This window comes from Trachymyrmex cornetzi, unplaced genomic scaffold, assembly GCF_001594075.2.
Source record: "Trachymyrmex cornetzi isolate Tcor2-1 unplaced genomic scaffold, Tcor1.1 scaffold24, whole genome shotgun sequence".
NCBI classification, from domain to species: Eukaryota; Metazoa; Arthropoda; class Insecta; order Hymenoptera; family Formicidae; genus Trachymyrmex; species Trachymyrmex cornetzi.
The window spans coordinates 346661-367576 of record NW_017297060.1 but is presented as its reverse complement, the minus strand read 5'-3'; the positions used below and the strand labels follow the sequence as shown (position 1 = coordinate 367576).

The window sequence follows — 20916 nt, the reverse complement described above, 5'->3', positions numbered from 1 at the left end:
ACAATGTAAAGTAACGTAATAAAAAAATTTTGAGTCGAAATGGCATCGAATAGTGCACATTTTAAATGTAACTTGTCTGCACTTAAGGTACATTATCTTAAGTGCAATTATTCTAACTTGATAATTGCATTTAGTTTTGAATTTTTCCATCATGTTTTGAACCAAAATGACGGATAGATTACTTTATATATGTTTAATTTTAGGTCACCTGATCAGTTCTAAAATCGAGAAATAATTAAATATTTTTTTGTATAAATAGAATAGCTGTAGTAAAGTGTAGAATTTTTTCAATATGTTAATTCATTCGTTTATGATAAATTTTTTATTTTTTAAGACAGTGTTGGTTTATTAAGCCCCTTTCTACAATTTTCAACGAAAAATAATTTTACGCTGCATTATATATAATAGTTACTTACAAAAAATATTTCCATTTTTTATTTCGTTTTTTTATCACCCTTATCTTTTTGGAAACCTGTCATTCGACCGATATTGCGGCGAAGAAAATTGTTATACATTGAATATTTTTTTATTTAAAATCTGTAATAGCAAATTTGTAATTCAGATATTGTATGACTTTGTTTATTCCTAAAATAAAAATTAATTTTATTGACTTAAAAAGTAATTGACGTAAAAAAAAAATGTTTAATTTTAAATCTTGTCAGAATGGTTTCTCATGTAAATTAAGATATTTAATGTTTATATAATTTAAAGCTACAATCTATTATATTTTTTTTATTAATTTTATATAATTTGCTTTCGATATACAATATATCGATATACATAAATTAAAAATAATTTTTGTATCAGGTGTACAAATGAATAATCCAAATTTTTTAGCTAAATTCAAGATTTATTCTAAAAAAAGTGAAACGAATTTTTTAATCAAAGTTTATTTGCCATTGCTTTCTATAACTTTAAGCCATCTTTCAGGCAGCTGACGAATTTCATCTCTTGTAGCATTTTTTCCTTGTTGAAATTCATACAAAATACGGTGTCGGATATGCACTTTATCTGTTGCCATGTTTGACTCTATACTGAACTGAATATTTTTGAAGGTTATATTGGGCCTGTCGCCATATTAGGCTATGTTCAGATTCCTAACCGGATGCTACCCAAGTATCACTCTATCCTTGTTATTTACCAAACATTAAACAAGGATGACGTGACACCTGGCGAACACCCGGATAGGAATCTAAACATGAGCTTAAGGGTGCGTTCCGAGCATAAAGCGCATGATGTATCGTTTTATCCTTCTTTATTATTTGATAAACAACAAATGATGCATCATGCGCTTTATGTATAATTCAGAACGCACCCTTAATGTCATTTCTAATAGCTATATGTAAACATTACACAACCGCAAAAAAGCGAAAAAATCAATTGATTTTAAAATTAATTTCTTAACTGCTAAAAACATTTGGATTATTAATTTGTACACTTAATAAATTCTTTCAAAACCGAAAGATACAAACCGCATACTTTATTTATTTATTTTACATTCAATTAATAATTAGATTTTATGGGATGAAATAAAACTTTCCGGTGACACATGATACTTTAATGTAAGAGTCTTTTTGGTTGGAAAATTTTTATATAAATATTTCTCGTCGAAACATTTAACAGAAGATTTGTTCGCAATAAATGTGCAAGATGATAATTATAATCTTAATTTTAAGTCTGTACATATACGCTATATCGTGATATCATAAAGCAATAAGACTTAATACTCATATAATCGGTTCTGAAAACTTCTGTTCCATGTGCATACAACATGGGCGTTAATCCTTTCAAGTGTCTCCCATTATGCAATGACGAAGTTCGTTTTTTAATCGATGCAATTACGTACATTTATACATCTGCGTTTGTATTTATTTTTCAGATGAAAGGCAAACATTGCATGTTAAGTCGAAATTTATACGTTATTTATGTATTTTTTGAAACAAAATTATATTTAATTACTAACGAGAATTCGACAGTAAGCCATAAGTTGACGAGCACTCTTGTTAATCATTATAAATGCTCAATTAACGAGAGAAAACGTGCACGGAAGAAAACTTTTCACTTTTCCCAAACATTTCACCCGTGTGCGAAATCGTGCTTGTCGAGGAGATCACGCGGCGTATCTCCGCAATTAAGGCGAAGCGAGCAAATCACGCAATTATAAGGCGAGAGATACGCGACAATTGCATTGCAACATTTCACGTAGACAAGAGATGATTGCGCAACAATTCAATTCATAATAAAGAGCAGATTTCTCTAACGAAGATTGCGTTTCGCGTGTCCTTAAAATTACTTTTGTACTTTTAATTCTTTTTCTTGTTTCACTAAATAAATAAATAATGGACAAATGACTTAAAAAAATTGAGGAAATGTATGAATAAATAAATGCGTGAATGAATAACAGATGTAAGAAAAATTAAGAATTTTTTTGATTTGTTGTAATTCTGCGTTATATTTATGATGAACTCAACACGGCGGCCGTGCTGTTCTTCAAGCACATGAAAGTTTTATAGATTGTTTTTGTAATAAAATTCTTTGGATAAAAATAGTCAATTATTATGTCGCATTAAGCTTATTTATTGAAATAAATTTTCCTCGTGGAATTATAGATATTTCCCAGATCACGCTTTTAGCCACGTGCAGACCGAGACTTTGCTTGTCACTTGCATTGGCTGCTCGCGTGATTAGTTAGTGATTGTCACGTGAGACGAGCCTCCTGCTTCTTATCAGTGCTTGTTCACGAGATCACTCGATCGATGAGCAAATATTACATCGCACGTGCCCAGAATTAACCATCTCAAGACCGTAAATCCGCGGGGCGCGATTTAACAACTAGTTTTATTACCGTTCTTTAATAGTCTGCATGAAATGTACGACTCTCGATCGCGATCGAATATTTCATTTGTAGACAAGATGATGATCCATTGCGCGAGATAAGGCTTCGTGGAAGCAACTACGATTGCGAATTTCCTCTTTCGAGAGAGACATGTTCTCGTCACATTCTTATTTTGAATTTATCTGTGAAGGCAATCTGATAAGGCCATTTAAACAATTAATTTAAAGATTATATTCTCCTAGTCATTCCTTATCATTATATTAGGAATTATTTATTCGCTTTACCGAAATGCGTAGATTACTTCAAAATCTTAGATAATCTCAATCGCGATGTCGGGGAATTTCACATTTATCAACTATTTATCAAAAGTATCAATTTTATCGAGACATTTGCTATTTCCGGTGTTTTGAATATCGAATATGTATCGATTTTTATATTCACGCAGTTAGTTGATGACAATAAATCGAGTCTTTGACGTATTACTTTGACCGTGACTTTTGTTTCGAAAACGAAATCGCAAGAAAGTTCGTGTTTACCAGCCGGAAAGAAACTTTGCTATGCGCGGCTTGGTAAAATGGTTAAACTACATAGCTCGTTTACTGACAAAAAGGAAAAGGACGGAAACACGTTGCGATGCTACACTTTCTCATCATTCGAAATGCGACCTGGTAAAATTACGAGCACGCTTTCGCCGCGGAAACTTTTTTATGGCGTGACTAAAGTTTCCGTAAACCGGGACTGTCGTAGGTGTAATTGATAAAATACACAAAGTCGCGTCGCACCGTTTGTGAGTTTATTCGTGTACCATGGAACAATCGTAATGTCATATTTTCGATAACATTCATACTCATACTTATACTGAAAAAAAAATACTAAATTTTAATAAATATTTGTTTGAATAGTTCTAAGTAAATATTTACCAATTTATTTGATATAAAAACCATTAATTGGATTTAATTATTTTTTTATTAAGTAAATATTTATTTACTGTAAGTAAATGTTTATTTAATATTATTCAAAGAAATACTGTCAAAATTTAGTAAATTTTTTTCGGCGCACGCACAATTTTTATTGAAAATATCAAAATGGACAATAAAATTATGGGGTACAAAATATTTCGATAAATAGCAACGATTATCACATTTACAATATTACAATCCGCATTAGTACATTCTCGCTGAACTTTATAAAGTCTAAATAAATAAATTCGCCATAATGTAAACATTAGACAAGTAATTTAATGTTTGAAGAATGCAGAATGAAAAACACGACAATGCAGCTATTACATAATTAGCTAGCCGTTCCATTGCAATAAGAATGTATACGCTGTCTTTATTACGGATGCGCCACGCACAATGTATTCAGTCTCTTTATCGCCTGCGTCATTCAAATTGGTGACTATGTTAAGAACCAAGATTGACGGAAGTGGAAGGGACGGACAGGACTGGTATAACTTGCTACTGGCAACGACTTGGTCGACGTGCCAGTTTGTCGACCCGCGAATGAGGCCACAGTGATGGGGTCTGTGGGTCACTCAGAGGCCCACCGATGATGATGATGATGACGGTGACATGCCGCAAATAAGAGACTCCGACAACATCGCGAGAGTCATTACCTCGTGAACGAGTCTTCGTGCTGGGAATGAGTTACGATTCCGGTGTGGAGAAGTAGTTCTCGTTAAGAGACGTCCGCCTTGGAATTTCTGCTCGGAGACTTAGCAAACTCGTGCACGCAGTCATCGACTTTCCGCGGAAGAATTATGTGAACCGGTGATTTTCCATAACGCTCACCTACTCACATTTCGCTGTACACTTCTGAAAGAAAGACACATAATTGATAATATAATTTTAATTAATTGTCTTATGTAATATTTCTTCATTTTATTCGATTGACTCACAGATATATTATTATAGAACAAAATTAATTTTTATATCAAAGATAATATGATATAATAGAGTATATTGGATTAATCTAATCGTTGAGCCGGATGTGTATCAATCGTATCGATCTGTCTGAATTCTTGTTTGATAAGTTTCTATTATTAATTATTTGTGATAAATATTGGCACTATCTCTATCTTTGTTTAGAGTTGACTACATTTCTGAAATACATTCGCTAATAGTTCATTTAATAAAATCGCGACAGGAATTACAGTTATATGTTAGCTCCAGCTTCTTATTTCTACATGTCAATAAGTTTATCTGGCATAATTAGTAGTGATCAATTTTTAGACTATATCGAATAGCGCAAGATTAATTATATCCGGTATTACGATATTGCAATTTTGAGAAAAAGCAATCATCCTGTAGGTTTTCACATTGAAAATAATTTACTTAAAGAAACGTAAAAGATCTACAGTTATTAAAGGAATATTGTAATAATTTTTTTTCTCAGAACAAATAGTTACGAGGGGAATTCTTTCACGTACCGGTTGGCCTTGGCACTATGAGTAGATTTGGCGATGCGCATCGTTGACATTGAGAAACAGCTAATATCGTTCTTTTTTCAAATGTAAATAACTTGTCTTGCATATATTGATCTATTGATTATCATATCAGATAACTGTTTAAAATTAGAAAATATACTTGTTTTGCTATATAAATTCTTCTAATAGCTGTTTTTCTGCACTACACGTATGACTAGAATTTTAAGAGATTTGATTAGCATTTTAATAGTTTATAACTTATCATTAATTAGGCATGAATTTTCTTGTACTACATGTCTTAAATATGAATATTTTTGAGTTATCGATATTAAATGAATTAATGGTGAGTTAGTTAAATGAGTTAACTTTAGTGAATAAAATAAACATAATAATAATAAGTGGAAGAGTGAGAGAGAGAGAGAGAGAGAGAGAATGAACGATTAAATGACTCGCTATTTATTAGGCGCTCTAGGATATAATCCTCTTAAGTGTAAGAATAATACAACGTCAATAAACATTATTAAAATGCAAATGCGTACATGCATTAAAAAGAAAGAGAAAAAAGATAAATGCTTATATATACTGAGAAAAATGATCTGGTTGGATTAAACAGTAATTCTGATAGAAAACGGACGAATCAGAATTTTCTGGTTATGTCTATTAGAATTCTAGTTGAGATAACTAGAATTCTGATTAATATAATTATTCTGGTAAAAATAAGAATTCTAGTAGATTTTACCAAAAATATAGTATCAACCAGAATTCCGGTTATCTCAACTAGAATTCTAATAAATTTAACCAGAGAGAGAGAAATTTCTGATTCGTCCATTTTCAACCAGAAATTTTTTTCAGTGTACAAAAAATAAAAAGAAGAAAGAAAATAAAAATAAAAAGTAGCTAACAAATGGCAGTGTCAAATAGCGTGCATTCACACATACACAAGTTTATATACCACTAAATATTACGATTACAAAGCAAGTATTCATCGAAATTAATTTTAATACAATTTGAGAACGTAACATTTCGTAAATGTGTAACAAAAGATTATTTCACTCGACAGCGAAAGATACAAACAACTTTTTGTAAAATCGCCTTTAACTCCGATAGGGCTATTTGACATTGACGATTCTTTTGTAAAATTCAATCCTGCGTAGCGGTAAATAAATGTAAAAGATTTAAAACTTGCAACGATTTCTCCAATAATTTTGACAAGAAAGAATTAACTTAGGTTGTTGAAACATTAAACAGGAATGATCTAAGAAAGTGATAAAAAAAATTTTGATTTGTAAATGAAAGGTGCTTTTACAAGATACGAAGCGAGAAAACAGCTTAACTTCGCATTACTCAAAGATTCACGAATAAAGAAAATAGCGTTAGTCTTAAGACGCTCTGTACATATTTACTGTGCACACCGTGCACTTGCCTCACATCGTATCACGCATTGGTTTGGAATCTGCTCCTTTCGAGATATTCCATTGTATCGTTAAGACGATGGTTTATTTTTAGACAATTCTATCTTTCACGTGTGCAGAGTATTGTTCTTATGGACTTTACCATTTCGCTTTGCCTTTTTACTTACGATTCGCTGATAGGCACACAGGTGCGATTCAGGAAAAAGCGCACCGCGCGTGGGAGAGGAGTTGGGAGCCGCACCGGTGGGGCTTCCACGGCGTGGTCTAATTGGCCGACATGCGCGAGGTGTTCGCCTCTAAGTGTCGCGAGTTTGGCCGTGTTTGTAACAGTGGCAGAGTGACCGTCGCACTGCGTGTTACACGCGGAACAGGGCTGACGTCAACTTTCCAGACGGAGCTTTCTTCGTTAAACACCCTTAAACGTCGACAAACTTCTTTATCGATCGACTCTTCGATATAGGTGGTAACATGGTCGAGAACGCGATGACCCCAGATCGAAAGAAATCTGAGATGAAGAAACCTGAGACCTTCGATGTGGAAATTTCCGCTCCTAAAGGTAAATAAACAGGCATTTTATGATCATGAATTATTTTTGCACCAGAGATGCGGTTTCTAAATGGCTTTTCAAATATATATGTAATCTTAAGTATAAATAGTCAAATATGTATAAATAAGGTATTTTAAGAGGTTTGATCTTCGACTTAATTTGAACGCACGAAATATATTTTATGTTTTGTTTATTGTGTTTCTATCATAAATAAATATAGGACTTTTTGTGCGTTAAAAGTATGAAAATTCGAACTTGTTGAAATTACAAGATTTAAATAAGATTATCGATTAATCTTATAATAAATGCAAATTCTACATATTGGCCCATATTCAGAACACGCTTGTTACGATGTTAACGCATATTTATCATATAGTTTATTATGTTACATATAAATATTATACCATTTAAAAAATAAAAACGCACATTAATTGATGAAAAAATATGTTTTGAATACGGCTTATTATTTATTCAAAAAATGTAAATACGCTGTTAAATATAAATGTTAAAACTCAATGCTTTGAGTTGAATAACATTATATTAATTTTAACTTCCATGTTAAAATGTAAATTAATTCATTTCTGCAGTTGATTTTAAAGTAAACAGTGCTTGTATTGTTACGTATGAACTTATGACGATTTCATTGGAAGTACTAGTGCACACTGGTGCATATTAAAGCCGTTGTATACTGATTTAATTTTAATATAAAAGTGAAATACTAATATTTCGAATTATAAAATATATATTTTAGCTAATAGTACAATAAAATGTATTAAGTATTTCAGGATTTATCGATTTCTATATAAACATATCTTTCCGTTATTTCGTGTACAACGGCTTTAATGTGCATCAGTGCGCACTGAGTGTGTTTAATCGAATTCGCTATTAGTAAACAATAAATTAAATTTAAGTAAAATTTATTACATTTTCTTGAGTTAAATTATTTAATTCCTTAGTTAAAGTAACATTGAGTAGGAATAATAGCGATTTAGAAATGATTAAAAATAACTCAAATTAAGTGTAATTATAAATTTAACAGTGTAGCTCTCCGAGCATTTTGAAATCTCCTTAGATAGAAGGTATTGTGTAATACAGAGATGTGACTTGACTTTTGATGCGTCGTGTAAAAGAAGTTATATGATAGAAACAGAACTATTAGCATGATAAAGTTTCGTCTATTATTTAACAAATTTTGACGTATGAATTTGTAGGTACTGTAGACGTAAGTTATTTTAATAGTACGTGCAAAATTAAAATATTTCATATAACGTAATGCAATTATTTTACATTATGTTATTTACATCAAAACATGACTTGTTCTTTTCTTTAAATTATCGTATAGGAAAACTAGAAAAAATGGCAGAATGTTGATAACTTGGAAAGAAATTATTTCGAAAGAAAAAAAAAACATGATGAAGACGGAAATTATATTGAGATTATATTTAATAATTAAATTAATAACAAAAAAATATATGTACATATATACATATTTAATTTAACGTAAGAAATATGTATATTTATATATATACAATATATGTTTATACATGTATATATATATATATATATATTTATAAAATCTAAATACTTCAGATAGTCTAAGTAATAGTATAAAATACAGCGAGAGATTTATGGCTGCTACTTCAGGCGATCGTATTTCTTGACTTCATTATTACTTTCAACGGATAGAATTGAATCTTTTCATTACCCGCTGATCTGTTACATATAGTTTGTAGAAATGCTAAAACGCTACTTTCACTTTCAAATGCAAGGTCAAGTTAGCGACAATGTTGGAATGGTTAATTAGTGAGTTATATATTAACTTTGTTAAAGGTTGAATAATTTTACAAGTTCACTGTGTGAACAGTCGCGAATTCCATAGAATGCACTATATTGTCAGTTTTGTGTAACAATCACGTATATTCACACATTACTGCCATTACTGATTATTCGTTTATTACAACTGACGAATTGTAATATGTATATTAAGTATTAAATTGCTTACAATTTTTTAATTTACAATCAATATAAAGAAACGATGACACATGAGACGAAGTCAGAAATACCACCAGAATTAAAAATATAATTCAAACTGATCTTAGACGCGATTTAATAAAACTTATTTATTTATAAGATTATTTTTTTTTTAATTTTGTCTTGTGGTAATTTGAGATAACTCAAATTACTTAATATTGATTATCTCATAGATATTATCGAATAATGTTGATCTTTATCAAATAATTGACACAGTATTCCAAATTTCTTCTAAGAGTTGATTAAATAATTGAAATTTATAAACATTGTCTTTTTGAATAAAGCAGCCTTTAGCTTGTAATTTTATATTTTATTTTGTGTTAATTGTCAGATTATTTAATAACCAGTTATTCAAAAGATAAGTCTAAGTTATTTAATTTGTTGAAGCAAAAATGAATATCGATTACTATAATCTAAATTTTTCCTAAGAATTAAGATAAAAATCAGCGAATTTAAAAAAACTTAGATTTTATATGCACTTGATGAAAATTTAATAAAATGCAAGCATATATATTTTTTTAATGTGACAGGTTTTACAGATGGATTTTAATGCTGAGTAATATTCATAATTATTAATTACTGATATTGTATAAGACTTTGCATTTCACATTTGCGAAATAAACAACGGTTCATTACATCGATATTTTTACGTAAGTCGATCGATCACCTACTGGCAATTCGTTTGATGCATTCGCGCGTATCTGACACACGACTCGGAAGTAATGAGATCACGTGATTTCATTGGCATTCCTGCACCTAATGGGATTGTCTGAAATGACGATTTGAAGCATTCACCGGCAGTTTTACGTAATGCTAAGTAAACTGTACCGTCAGATAATTACTTACTGGAGATTCTAATTAGCCCGCCTTTGCTACGTAACTTCTCACGCTGTTTGTGGTTTTTAGTAAAAATGTAAAATAATTCCGTTATGTAACTTTAATTTTGTTTTGCGGTTTTTTCAAGGCACTTGTCGCAGTTTTGAATAAATTGCATCGCAAAACCAGACGACACAATAAATTTTGACGTAAATAGCATAGATACCTATATACATATACAAACCAAAACATTGCGCGAGAGATCGCACATTATCAATAACGTTTGTTTCAATTCTAAATATTTATTGTAATTTTATTTTGTTAAAGAAAATGTTTTTAACGAATTTATCATGAAATTATAATGAAGTACTCATGTTTATATGAATAATAATTATTCTTTCAGAATTCTAAATGATTTTCAAAATTTAGATTTATGAATTTTATTGATTTATTGTTGACGTTTCCTTTAATTAAGCGCAATTTGTGGTCATGAAATATTTCATTTTATTTACGAGAAACAATATAAGTTTGTAATAAAATATGTTCTTGATTAGTTCAGCCTTGTGTGTTTTCCGGTGAGAAGAATAGGGAAGTGACAGGTCCGTGACGATCGATGAACAATATGTTGTCGTGACAATGTGAATGTTGATAATGTGATTTTACAGAGAAATTGTAATTGAAATATGAATAATGTTAAATAATATTAAATATAAATTCAAATGGCAAGATTTACGTACTTGCGACAATACCGAAATTGAAACTTCTGTTTTCTATTTTTTATATTTTCCGCGGTCCACTGAATTGTCACGCTGACATTCTCATAACCTCTTAAAACTTGTGATTATTTCTTCTTTTTCTTCGTTTTCACACTAAAAACAATTCCGGATTTCTTTTCTCTCCATGTCGCAACTATTAGCAAGGTCCCGAGAATACTCATTTATGTATTCCTTTCGAACGATTGTTATCAGTATATAGTAATCGTAACTGATCTTATCTACTATAGGACGATATTTTAATAATAAACCGGTTATTGAAAGATTTAAGATATTAAATTGAAAAGAAGATATTTTCTTACCGATTTTAATTGATTATCATTGATAATCAATTAAGTTATCAGATCAGATTTTTTATGACAGACTTTATCTCTACTTTTCTTTTATATTCTTATTTATATTTTTAATCCAAGGTCCGAATCGGCTTATTAACGCTTTCGCTATTTTTATTCCTTTGCAAATCTACTCTTATAAGGAAAAAATGAAGCATTAACCGGCATTATACCGTGAATAGTCGCTTTCACACAAATTCTTTTCGATTGGAAATAAGTAGAACAGCTATCGGAATTGGAAAGTTGAAAAAAGCGACAACCGTTAATTCATTGTAAGTTAAGTTGATTGCGCTTTCCAGGCAATTCTTCTGAATTTTAACATCGAGCAGACATTAAATATATGCATTACATGCAGTAATGTTTTTGAAATTAATTAACCGAGCGATCCAACATGCTCGACTTATGCCTAGCTTATTATTTATATGTATAATTTAAATAACAGGTGCAAAAGAATGATCGGTAAGTAAAGATAAGATATTAATCTTCGTGAAAATATGTACATCACTTATTTGTTCCTTAATATTTGTTAAAATCAGACAGTTGCAGAGTAAAAGAAAATAAAAAGTCGAAATATCAATTAAAAATATTACTCTCTGTTTTTTGAAAAAAGAAAAAAGAATTAATATCCAATTAATAACCAAGACACTAATTTAATAAGCAATTATTATACAAATAATAAGATTTCATATTTTAATTTTGTAAATAAAAATATTCTATTTATCTTTTTTTGAATTCCGCAAATTTTAATCATAATTGAATAAATTGCAACGTAATACTAATACGTAAAGATTACAATTATTTGGTGAGATATGATAGAGTACTGCGAACTTCGAAAAACTTTGTGTAACGTCATTGATGTGCAATAATTTTTTTAATGATAAATTAGTTATTGTCATTGCGAGTACATCACGTGAATCTCGTGAAGGTCTCAAAATCATTATTATATTCAATAATCAAGCAAACGGCTCATCAATCATATATCTCTAGTTTGCGGAAGACTCCCTATCTAACGTAGATTGTGAATTAAATCGCTTGTGTCACCATTGAGTTATTATAGGATACGTGTAGCAATTATTTGTCACTCTTCTGTACGTACATACTTATTTACTATTAGATAAGTCTTCACAAGATTAATGTTTACACTGATGTCTTCCTTGTGTTTGCTAATTGCTCAGATAATTAAGAAAAATACCTTAGAAACAAATATTATAGATTTCCGGTAAAGACTAACATCGATGATATTTTATGACATATAAATTACAGCAAGAAATATATACTATTTTAGTAGCCAATAAAATTGTGAGATTTAAAAATTAATAAGTCCATTATCAAACGATTTCTTGTGGGTTTTTGTAAAATTCTTGCTAAATTGTGATTACTCTTTAGCGATATGATGATAGTATCAAATATTTTAAACATCATTATTCATTATCGACTGTCTTCAATTTTAGACTTTAAATATCTTGTAAATATCACGTAACAGTTTCTTGCCTTTCAGTGTAATTCGATGTTTCTTTTTATCTTCATAACCTTGAGAATAAATAGGAATGTTAATATATGCGCAATCAGTTATCTGTCTATGAATAAAGATTTAATTGTAATCATTCTGGCAAAAAATATAGTTTCAGTTCTCTTAGCGTATTTCCTACACCGTTAAAATAATACATTTTTGGATTTATTTTGCGATTATTTCTATGTTATACTTTTATGTGTTTTATTTTTTTTAATTTGAAAATTTATTTGATTCAGCACAGTTTTATTTTTAGTGAAATCTTTTTTTCAGAATGCTATTTGACTAATGACAATCCTATATGTCTGTAAAGTACATTATTATCATCATTGTAAAGATTAATATCCTAATAATATTATCAAATCGTAAATTATTTGTAAGTAAATTTTATTTCAATTTTGCATTTATCTGATTTATCAGATTAAAAATTAATAAAAGTAATAGAAATTGTGTTAGTTGATAATAAAATTAGTTATTTTGAGTTGCACGATTTAATGAATGCTTTTAAATTACATGTATTTATCCAGATATTTATATATCAATTTATATTGCAGAATTTGTTTTATGTCTGCGAAATGTTTCTTAAATGCGACTATCCTTTACGTAATAAAACGGTAATGAAACAATAAATGCAATTCTAACATTTTCACTATAATCAAAACAGATACATATGTATTCGACATACTGTAAGAAAAGTTTATAAAATTACATAAATGATATGTGTAAATTTACACAATTTATAGCGCAAATATATAAAATTGTGCGTTTTTACAAAAATCAGTACTTTTATCTCTAATTGTGTAAATATATTTTTATATTGATGAAAAATTACAATATGTTTTATAGTTTTTATAAACAAGTACAAATTTTTATAATATTATATAACATAATTATTATCTTATCTACATCTTCTTATTTATTATTATCAGTTTTATTATAATCAGTTTTATTTACATTATAAACAATTAAAAATCAAGCTATGTCAGAATAGTTGCGTCTTGTTTCTTTAACTGCATTTACATTGCACATGCGCGAATCTTGAGCGCAATCTTTTAATGTATTTAATTAATAATTATAAATTAATAGATTATAATTAATATATTAATTACACGTGTGATGAGAGAGAAAAGACTGTTATATTATTTAATAACTTTAGTTAATTTTAGTTAAAAAATTGTAATTTAACTGGAGAAGATTTCATTTATATGAATAAATTAAAATAATTAAATATATACTTAGTTATATATATCTACATATAAAATATTTAATTAAAGTCATATATTTATTCATAGTCTGCATTTATGATTATTAAAATGCCAATATAAATAGATTTTTCACGGAATGAATTATTAATTACAGAATAATAATGAAAATATAGTAATCTTTGCATCAGATCTATTATTTTCGTTTATGTTATACTATAAATAATGTATTAATATATCGATTTTGTTAATGTTACAAATCACTGAGGCTATAAATTAAAAATGAAAATTCAAGCGATTTAATTAAATAGAATCGAGATTTGTGCGATATATCAACTTTAAGTAAAAAAAAATTTTAATATATATACTGCATAAAAATATTCACTAAAATATGTGATTATTATATGATACATTTTATGAGTAATTATTTATAAAGATTTTCTTATCGGATTTTATAAGTACGAAGATACTTATCGCTGTACTCAATTTTGTAAATTATCATATAATGCATCTTTAATCGTCAAATATACATCACCTGATCAGCTGATTACATCACAGTATTATCTGCCATACAGAGTGTATCTGAAATAACGCCCACTAATCATATAGTGCTATTCCTAATAAAAAAAACTGAGTCGAAAAGTCCTTTTGCAATTTTCGTAATATTTTTTTTAGATACCTAATGAGCAAAATGTCTAAAATCGACATGTAAGACAACTTTAAGATATCTTTAAGAGTTCTCTCTCTCTCTCTCTCTCTCTCTCTCTCTCTCTCTTTCTCTTTAAGAAACATCTTTAAAATATTTCACAAAGAACACTGAAAGATATCTTAAAATTGTCTTATACATCGATTTTATCTGTTTATTCGGCAATGTTTATAAATTAATGTTTCATTAACTATTGCAAAATGGTAGAAGACTTTTTTACTCAGTTTTTTATTAGGAATAGCACTGTATGATTAGTGAGCGTTATTTCAGATACACTCTGTATACCCGCCTGGAATAATAAATATTCTGTTTACTATCCTACTATGTAGCGTTATTATAGATGGTCTATCTTGCATGCAACAATTAATCGATCGAATCATTATATCGATTGTCGGATACAGTACACTGTCAAACGACATATGCTGGAATAGACTATTACTCTAGCAAATATAATATTTAAATTTTCGAGAAATAAAAATTAAGTCAAAATAAAAAATTATTTTGATAAATATATGGTGAAAGTTATTTAGAAATATATATTGAAGATATGTGTATCATAATTTGATTAGTAACAAAATTTACCATGAACTTGTTAGAAATAAAGGAAAATATTTATAATCGATTATGGATTAAATAAGAATTAAAATGTAATTATATTTTTACTATTTTTAAATAGACCAAAATCACAAATTGAGATGTAAATGATAATTATTTGCACGATATAAATTAAAAATCATCTCTGCATATAACGTTTTAATTACAATTATGATTGTTTCTAATTTCGAACTTCGACACAATGATTAAAATGATATACTTGACATACGAGTCATGATCTAATATCAATTAATAATTGATGACAGAAAAGGTGTCGAGAGAGTAGTTAGTGTTTACTTCTCGCGCGTTAATTACACTTGTAACGAGCTTGTAGTAAACGATGTCATAATCATCGCGTTTATACTATTCCGACGCAAACGCTCTAGCTTACAACTTACATAATTAATTATAATTAATGATGCAGACGTGAACAGCCGAGGCGGGACTGGTCTCGATGGCAATTTTTACGTTGAACTAGTTACTCTGCTACTCTTTTTGTGTTTCAAGAATGTTATAGCGCGAAATAGAGTAAATTTACGACATATCAATGACTTATTTATAGAAATTTGAAACGTGTACAGTTATGTTATATTTTATATATATATATACATAACAATCGTACTATTTTTAAATTCTATTTTCTTTGTTATAGTTCGGACTTTTGAAAACTAACTATTATCGCAAAGATGATAGCAGAATTTTAACACATCACGTGCTTAGAACCATATTTTCTCAAAATTTAATGTCGTTTAAACTTTAGAAATATTTAATTAAAATTACTTTCTTAAACGTCTTGTTTGCGGTTTATACTAATTGCGAATCAACCACAATGTGGTCTAGGTTGCAGTTATTCACTGTTATTCACTGCGAATTCTAATATACATAATGCAAATCTAATATACATAACATGCATTATAGCCTTTCAGTACTTGCAGTGAATAATGCATGAGTCTAAAAATCGGATATAGGAGACTTCTTTAATTTTTAACCGAGAATTCAAATTTTGGACGAGTCGATCATTTGTACCTCATATCGTTGAACAATGTCGTGATCCTATCAGTAACTAGTGTTTAATTTTCCAAGGAGAAAACATTTTGTCATTTTTCAAAATTTCCACGCATTAAAATGAGTTGCGTTCCACCGCAAAAACTCATGGAAAATAACTCGCGCGATAATTATGCGAATTGTTGTAAAGCTACGAAATACGTTCAAGAAATCATATCAGCGTAAAAGATTAATGAAGAAAATCATCTCTCTCTCTCTCTCTCTCTCTCTCTCTCTCTCTCTCTCTCTCTCTCTCTCTCTCCCTCTCCCTCTCTGTCTCTCCTTTTCTTTCTTTCTCCTTTATCTTGTATAGAAAGAAAAAGGTTTTATATTATAATATTAAAAAATGATTGATTAATATTCTATTTTCTTTTTCCTATCTACAAATTATCTCAAATTACTTTTACAATACAATGATTCAAGTCAGGGATGGGAAGTAACTCGTTACTGTAATTGCCGTTACTTAATTACTTAGTTACCTTACTGTAATAACAGTTTGGTAATGACAATGCGAATTTTTTATAATAATAAAGTAACACCATAGTTTAGAACAGTCAATAAGTATTTACAGCGGGTTGGAAAAGTCATTCATTACTGGAAAAAATAACTCGTAATTTGTAACTCGTTACTTCTTAAAGTAACTTGTAACTTAGTAACTTAGTAACTTTACTCGTTACTTATGACTTTTTTCATTAAAAGTTGCAACATTGTTACTAAATTGTTGTTATAACAAGTAACTGTAAAAGTAACTGTAAAAGTAACTCTTCCCTTCCCTGATTCAAGTCACTAGATAGCCGAGATAATTACTGTATTTTAATTTGTACCAAAGAGCACATAATCTTAAATAATTCAAAATAAATTATACATGATTAGTATTTTTTTTTTCATAGTAATACACGCAATATTGACGTAATGCGCGTGTAAGGAATTTTTTCTTTAGCTGATGCAGTATCGATCGATTCTACCTATGCTCTGTGTTTTTCCATCGCATTGTATTCGGGATGCAATACGCTTGGTTATTCGCAATCTGATGAGTAATCGGCTATTATGTTTGACTGTATCTAATGTTGACTATTAATAGATTATGGAATTTTAAATTGTGTATTTATGGCTTATAATTATTGTATTTTTCAAATAAATTTTTCTGAAGAGTTACCCCTTTATTAAAATAAATTTTTGTTATATTAATATTTTTGTGTCGTAAATGTTATTCGTGTCGTATATACATTAAAAAAATATATGTGTATGATATAAAAACGTTTGACTTTTAACATGATTAATTATAGCAGAAAAAACTTGATATCATTTTGTTCACAAAAAAGAAAGAAAAAATTAAATATTAAAGCAAATCTTCTAATCCAAAGTATTATTAAAGCAAATCTCTCTCTTATTTGAATGTGGAATTGATAAATTTCCCTTCATTGATTCTCGTGTTTATTATTCTAAATAAACATTACTTTTTTTCAATTAATTCATTTTCCAACAACCGTTAGTTTTATATGTTAATAGTTTTGTATGTCATAAAATATTAGACATTATAATTGAAAACAATCAGATATTATCGAAAAAACAATATTTTTGAAACTATTTTTTTAATTTTATTATGCAATCATGCAAGAAATTATATGACGATTTAATCTAATTGAAAAAGACGAAATTGGTCTCCATTGATAGCTATTGTATCGCGATTTTAAAGCAACGTTTTATTAAGATAAAGCAGATTTGTGACTTGTTGCGACAAGTGCGATAAAACAGCAACATTGCGCGATTTTGCGCAATGGGAAAAACTCTTCAAAGATAAATTGAAAAGATTTGATAAAAAAACTTTATATCATTGTAACATTCTTTGAATACTCACTAGCTTCAACCCTCTTATCAGACTAAAAATTACAAACAAGATAATCAGTTAAATGATTAACTTCACAGCTTCTCAAGACTTGGGGAGTTTTACTATGACATCAATAAATAAATAAATGAACATTATGAGAAAAAGAAACGGTTTTGATACATTTTAAGTTTTCACGTTACATTTATTGTCTTTATTTTCATCAACATTCATCATTTTCATATTTTTGTTTTCCTTTTAATCTTTAAATTTAATAATCAATTTAAATAATAAGTATTGTTTGTGAAAACTTAAATTTCTACACGGAGATAATTTTTTCTTAAATTTATCCTGGAAATTATGGCAATGTAGAACAAATAGAATAGATGTGTGTGTCAAGTTATAGTGATAAACATATAAAATATAAATTTTACAATATAGCATGATGATATTTTTAATCGGACTTATTGTTAGTCATTCATAATAACTTTACTAAAGAATAGCATGTAATTGATCAGAGCTATTCGATAACGTGCTTATTTTTAATAAAATATTATAAAGTCATTTAGATGCGAACAATACGCGGTATCGTCGACAAGTAGACGCAGTGGAGTTTACAATTTCTTGTAAAAAATCACTCACGAATACAACAAAATTAGATATGAGAGCATTTTACAAGATCGTCGATCTCATGGTTTGAAAAAGGAAGTAAAAGAGAGATGTACAGTTGACAGTACAGTTTTTAGTTCTGTACAAAAATTAATTCAGGAATCCTGATAATTCCTAGACAGTTTATGTGTCAAAATTTAAGTCGCATCTAATACTATCGAAGTTACAAAAAAAAATTAAAGTAGAAAGCGCCTGTCGAAATTCTGTGCTATTTCGCAGTACTCGTTACATCTAATTATACTTCTAAACTTTGCGGTTTGTCTGTTTTTTGTGATGACAAGAGCCGTGGCACACAAAGACACTTAAGCAATAAGACGTAAGTAGTAAGGAAATCAACATGTCGAATTGGCTACTGTTTACATTATGATCTTACGTATTTGAGCTCATAGCTCCATTAACATTGCAAATTAAAAAAAATTCTTTTCCAGAGATATTACATATATGTAGGAATCGAAATAAGGAAAAAAACATTTTCGATTTTTTTACGCCTGCAAAGGTGAAATCTCCCTTAGTGTCCCTAATATGATTAGCTAATTCGCTTGCTGCTTACGTTTTATTACTTATAAATTTTTTTGTGTGCGATGACCTAAGTCAGTTTGGATTACGTTTTAAGAAACAATGGGAGAAAATATAAGTAATATCCTCAGTCGAAGTGAAGTGTAATTTCTGTGAATGAAAGTTTTACTATTCCATAAAAAAAATTAATTATTAAGAAAATTTATCTTATTATAATTTAAAATTTTTTGTGAATTCAGATGTAAAGATTGTTATACATATACATTATATATATACTATTATTTATACATAGATATATTTCTTCACATATTCCTATTTTTGTAGCGATAAAGTGAGTCATTATTTAATTATAATATTAAAATTTAAAAATAAAATTTCAAAAATAAAGTTATAATTATGAATCGATTATTGATTTCATCATTATCAATTTTTTATTTTTTTAATTTTATTATTATATAATATATAATTAAGTAAAACACACTTTATGTCCGTAAGAATAATAGGAATACATAATAAATATACAGTGTGTGCCGAAATTTATAAATTAAAATACCACAGTAAGAAAGTTCTCGCAAAAATAAGTTATATGAAAATTGTTTGCCATTTGCTTCCAAAAATAGTTTCTGACACGTAAAAACTGGCTAGTTATATATTATCTGCCTATGAGTTGTCGCACATGGATAATATAATTTTAATGTTGACATTACAATGTCAACAGACGGCCGTATCGTAATCTATAATTGGCCAGTTTTCAAGGTCATTGCACGTAAAAGTTTTAATTGTAACCGTAAAACCGTAAAAAGCGATAAATTGATTGGCTATTGCGTCGAGGCTAAGCATGTGCCGCGTTCTAAGCGTAGAAGCAACGCGCATAGAAATGTCATAACCTTAAAGCCGTAATCATAGTCGCAAGGTTCCGTTCCGTCGAAAGATTGCGATTAACGTCTTATGATCAACCAACAGGTAGACAGTTACATGACCTATTGCTTACCCCGACGCGATAGCTGATCAGTTTATCGTTTTTTACAGTTTTACAGTTACGACTGAAACTTTTACCTGCAATAGCCTTTAATCTTTATATTTCGAAACTAAAACAAATGACAAGTACTTTTTTGTTCGAGAACTTTCTTACTGATATTTTAATTCACGCATTTCGGTATTCCCTATAATTTATGCATATAAGTGCTATTAAAAATGTATATAAATAATCCCTTTGTTACTATTAAATAAGAAAATAATAGTAAAGAAATCACAAACAAAATATTTATATAGAAGAACCTAGTTTAAAATAAAAAATAAGTAGGTATATGCAGGGTGTTTTAATTTATCTTTCTCAAAAATCCATTTAACCGTAGTAGATAATGAATTTTTATTTTTGATTTATTAAATAGAAAACAATGTATTTAAAAAAAAATACTTGATTATAGAAAAAAAGACAAAAGTTATATAGCTTGATGGTCTATAAATAAAATTAATTTTCAAAAAAATATATTTTTATGGTCATATGAAGTTCATAGCTATTTAAAAAAATGGTATTGTATGATTTTTTTTACATAATATGATTTCTCTAATTATTTTACATACAAAGTATTAAAGTAGACACACAAAATGTTTAGAACATAACTCGAAGTAAAATTAAATAAATATGTATATATATATATATATATATAAATTTTTT

The 20916-nt window shown here is 28.7% G+C and overlaps 1 protein-coding gene across 1 annotated transcript in view; it reads left to right on the top strand.

The window, feature by feature from the left end:
* The first annotated feature begins 6917 nt into the window (after window positions 1-6917).
* Window positions 6918-20916, top strand: part of Picot (putative inorganic phosphate cotransporter protein picot) — a 41112-nt gene continuing 27113 nt past the window's right edge. The window contains 2 exon segments of the mRNA XM_018507484.1: window positions 6918-7107; window positions 7110-7229. Coding sequence (XP_018362986.1) covers window positions 6951-7107; window positions 7110-7229 — 277 coding nt within the window. The 5' untranslated portion in view covers window positions 6918-6950.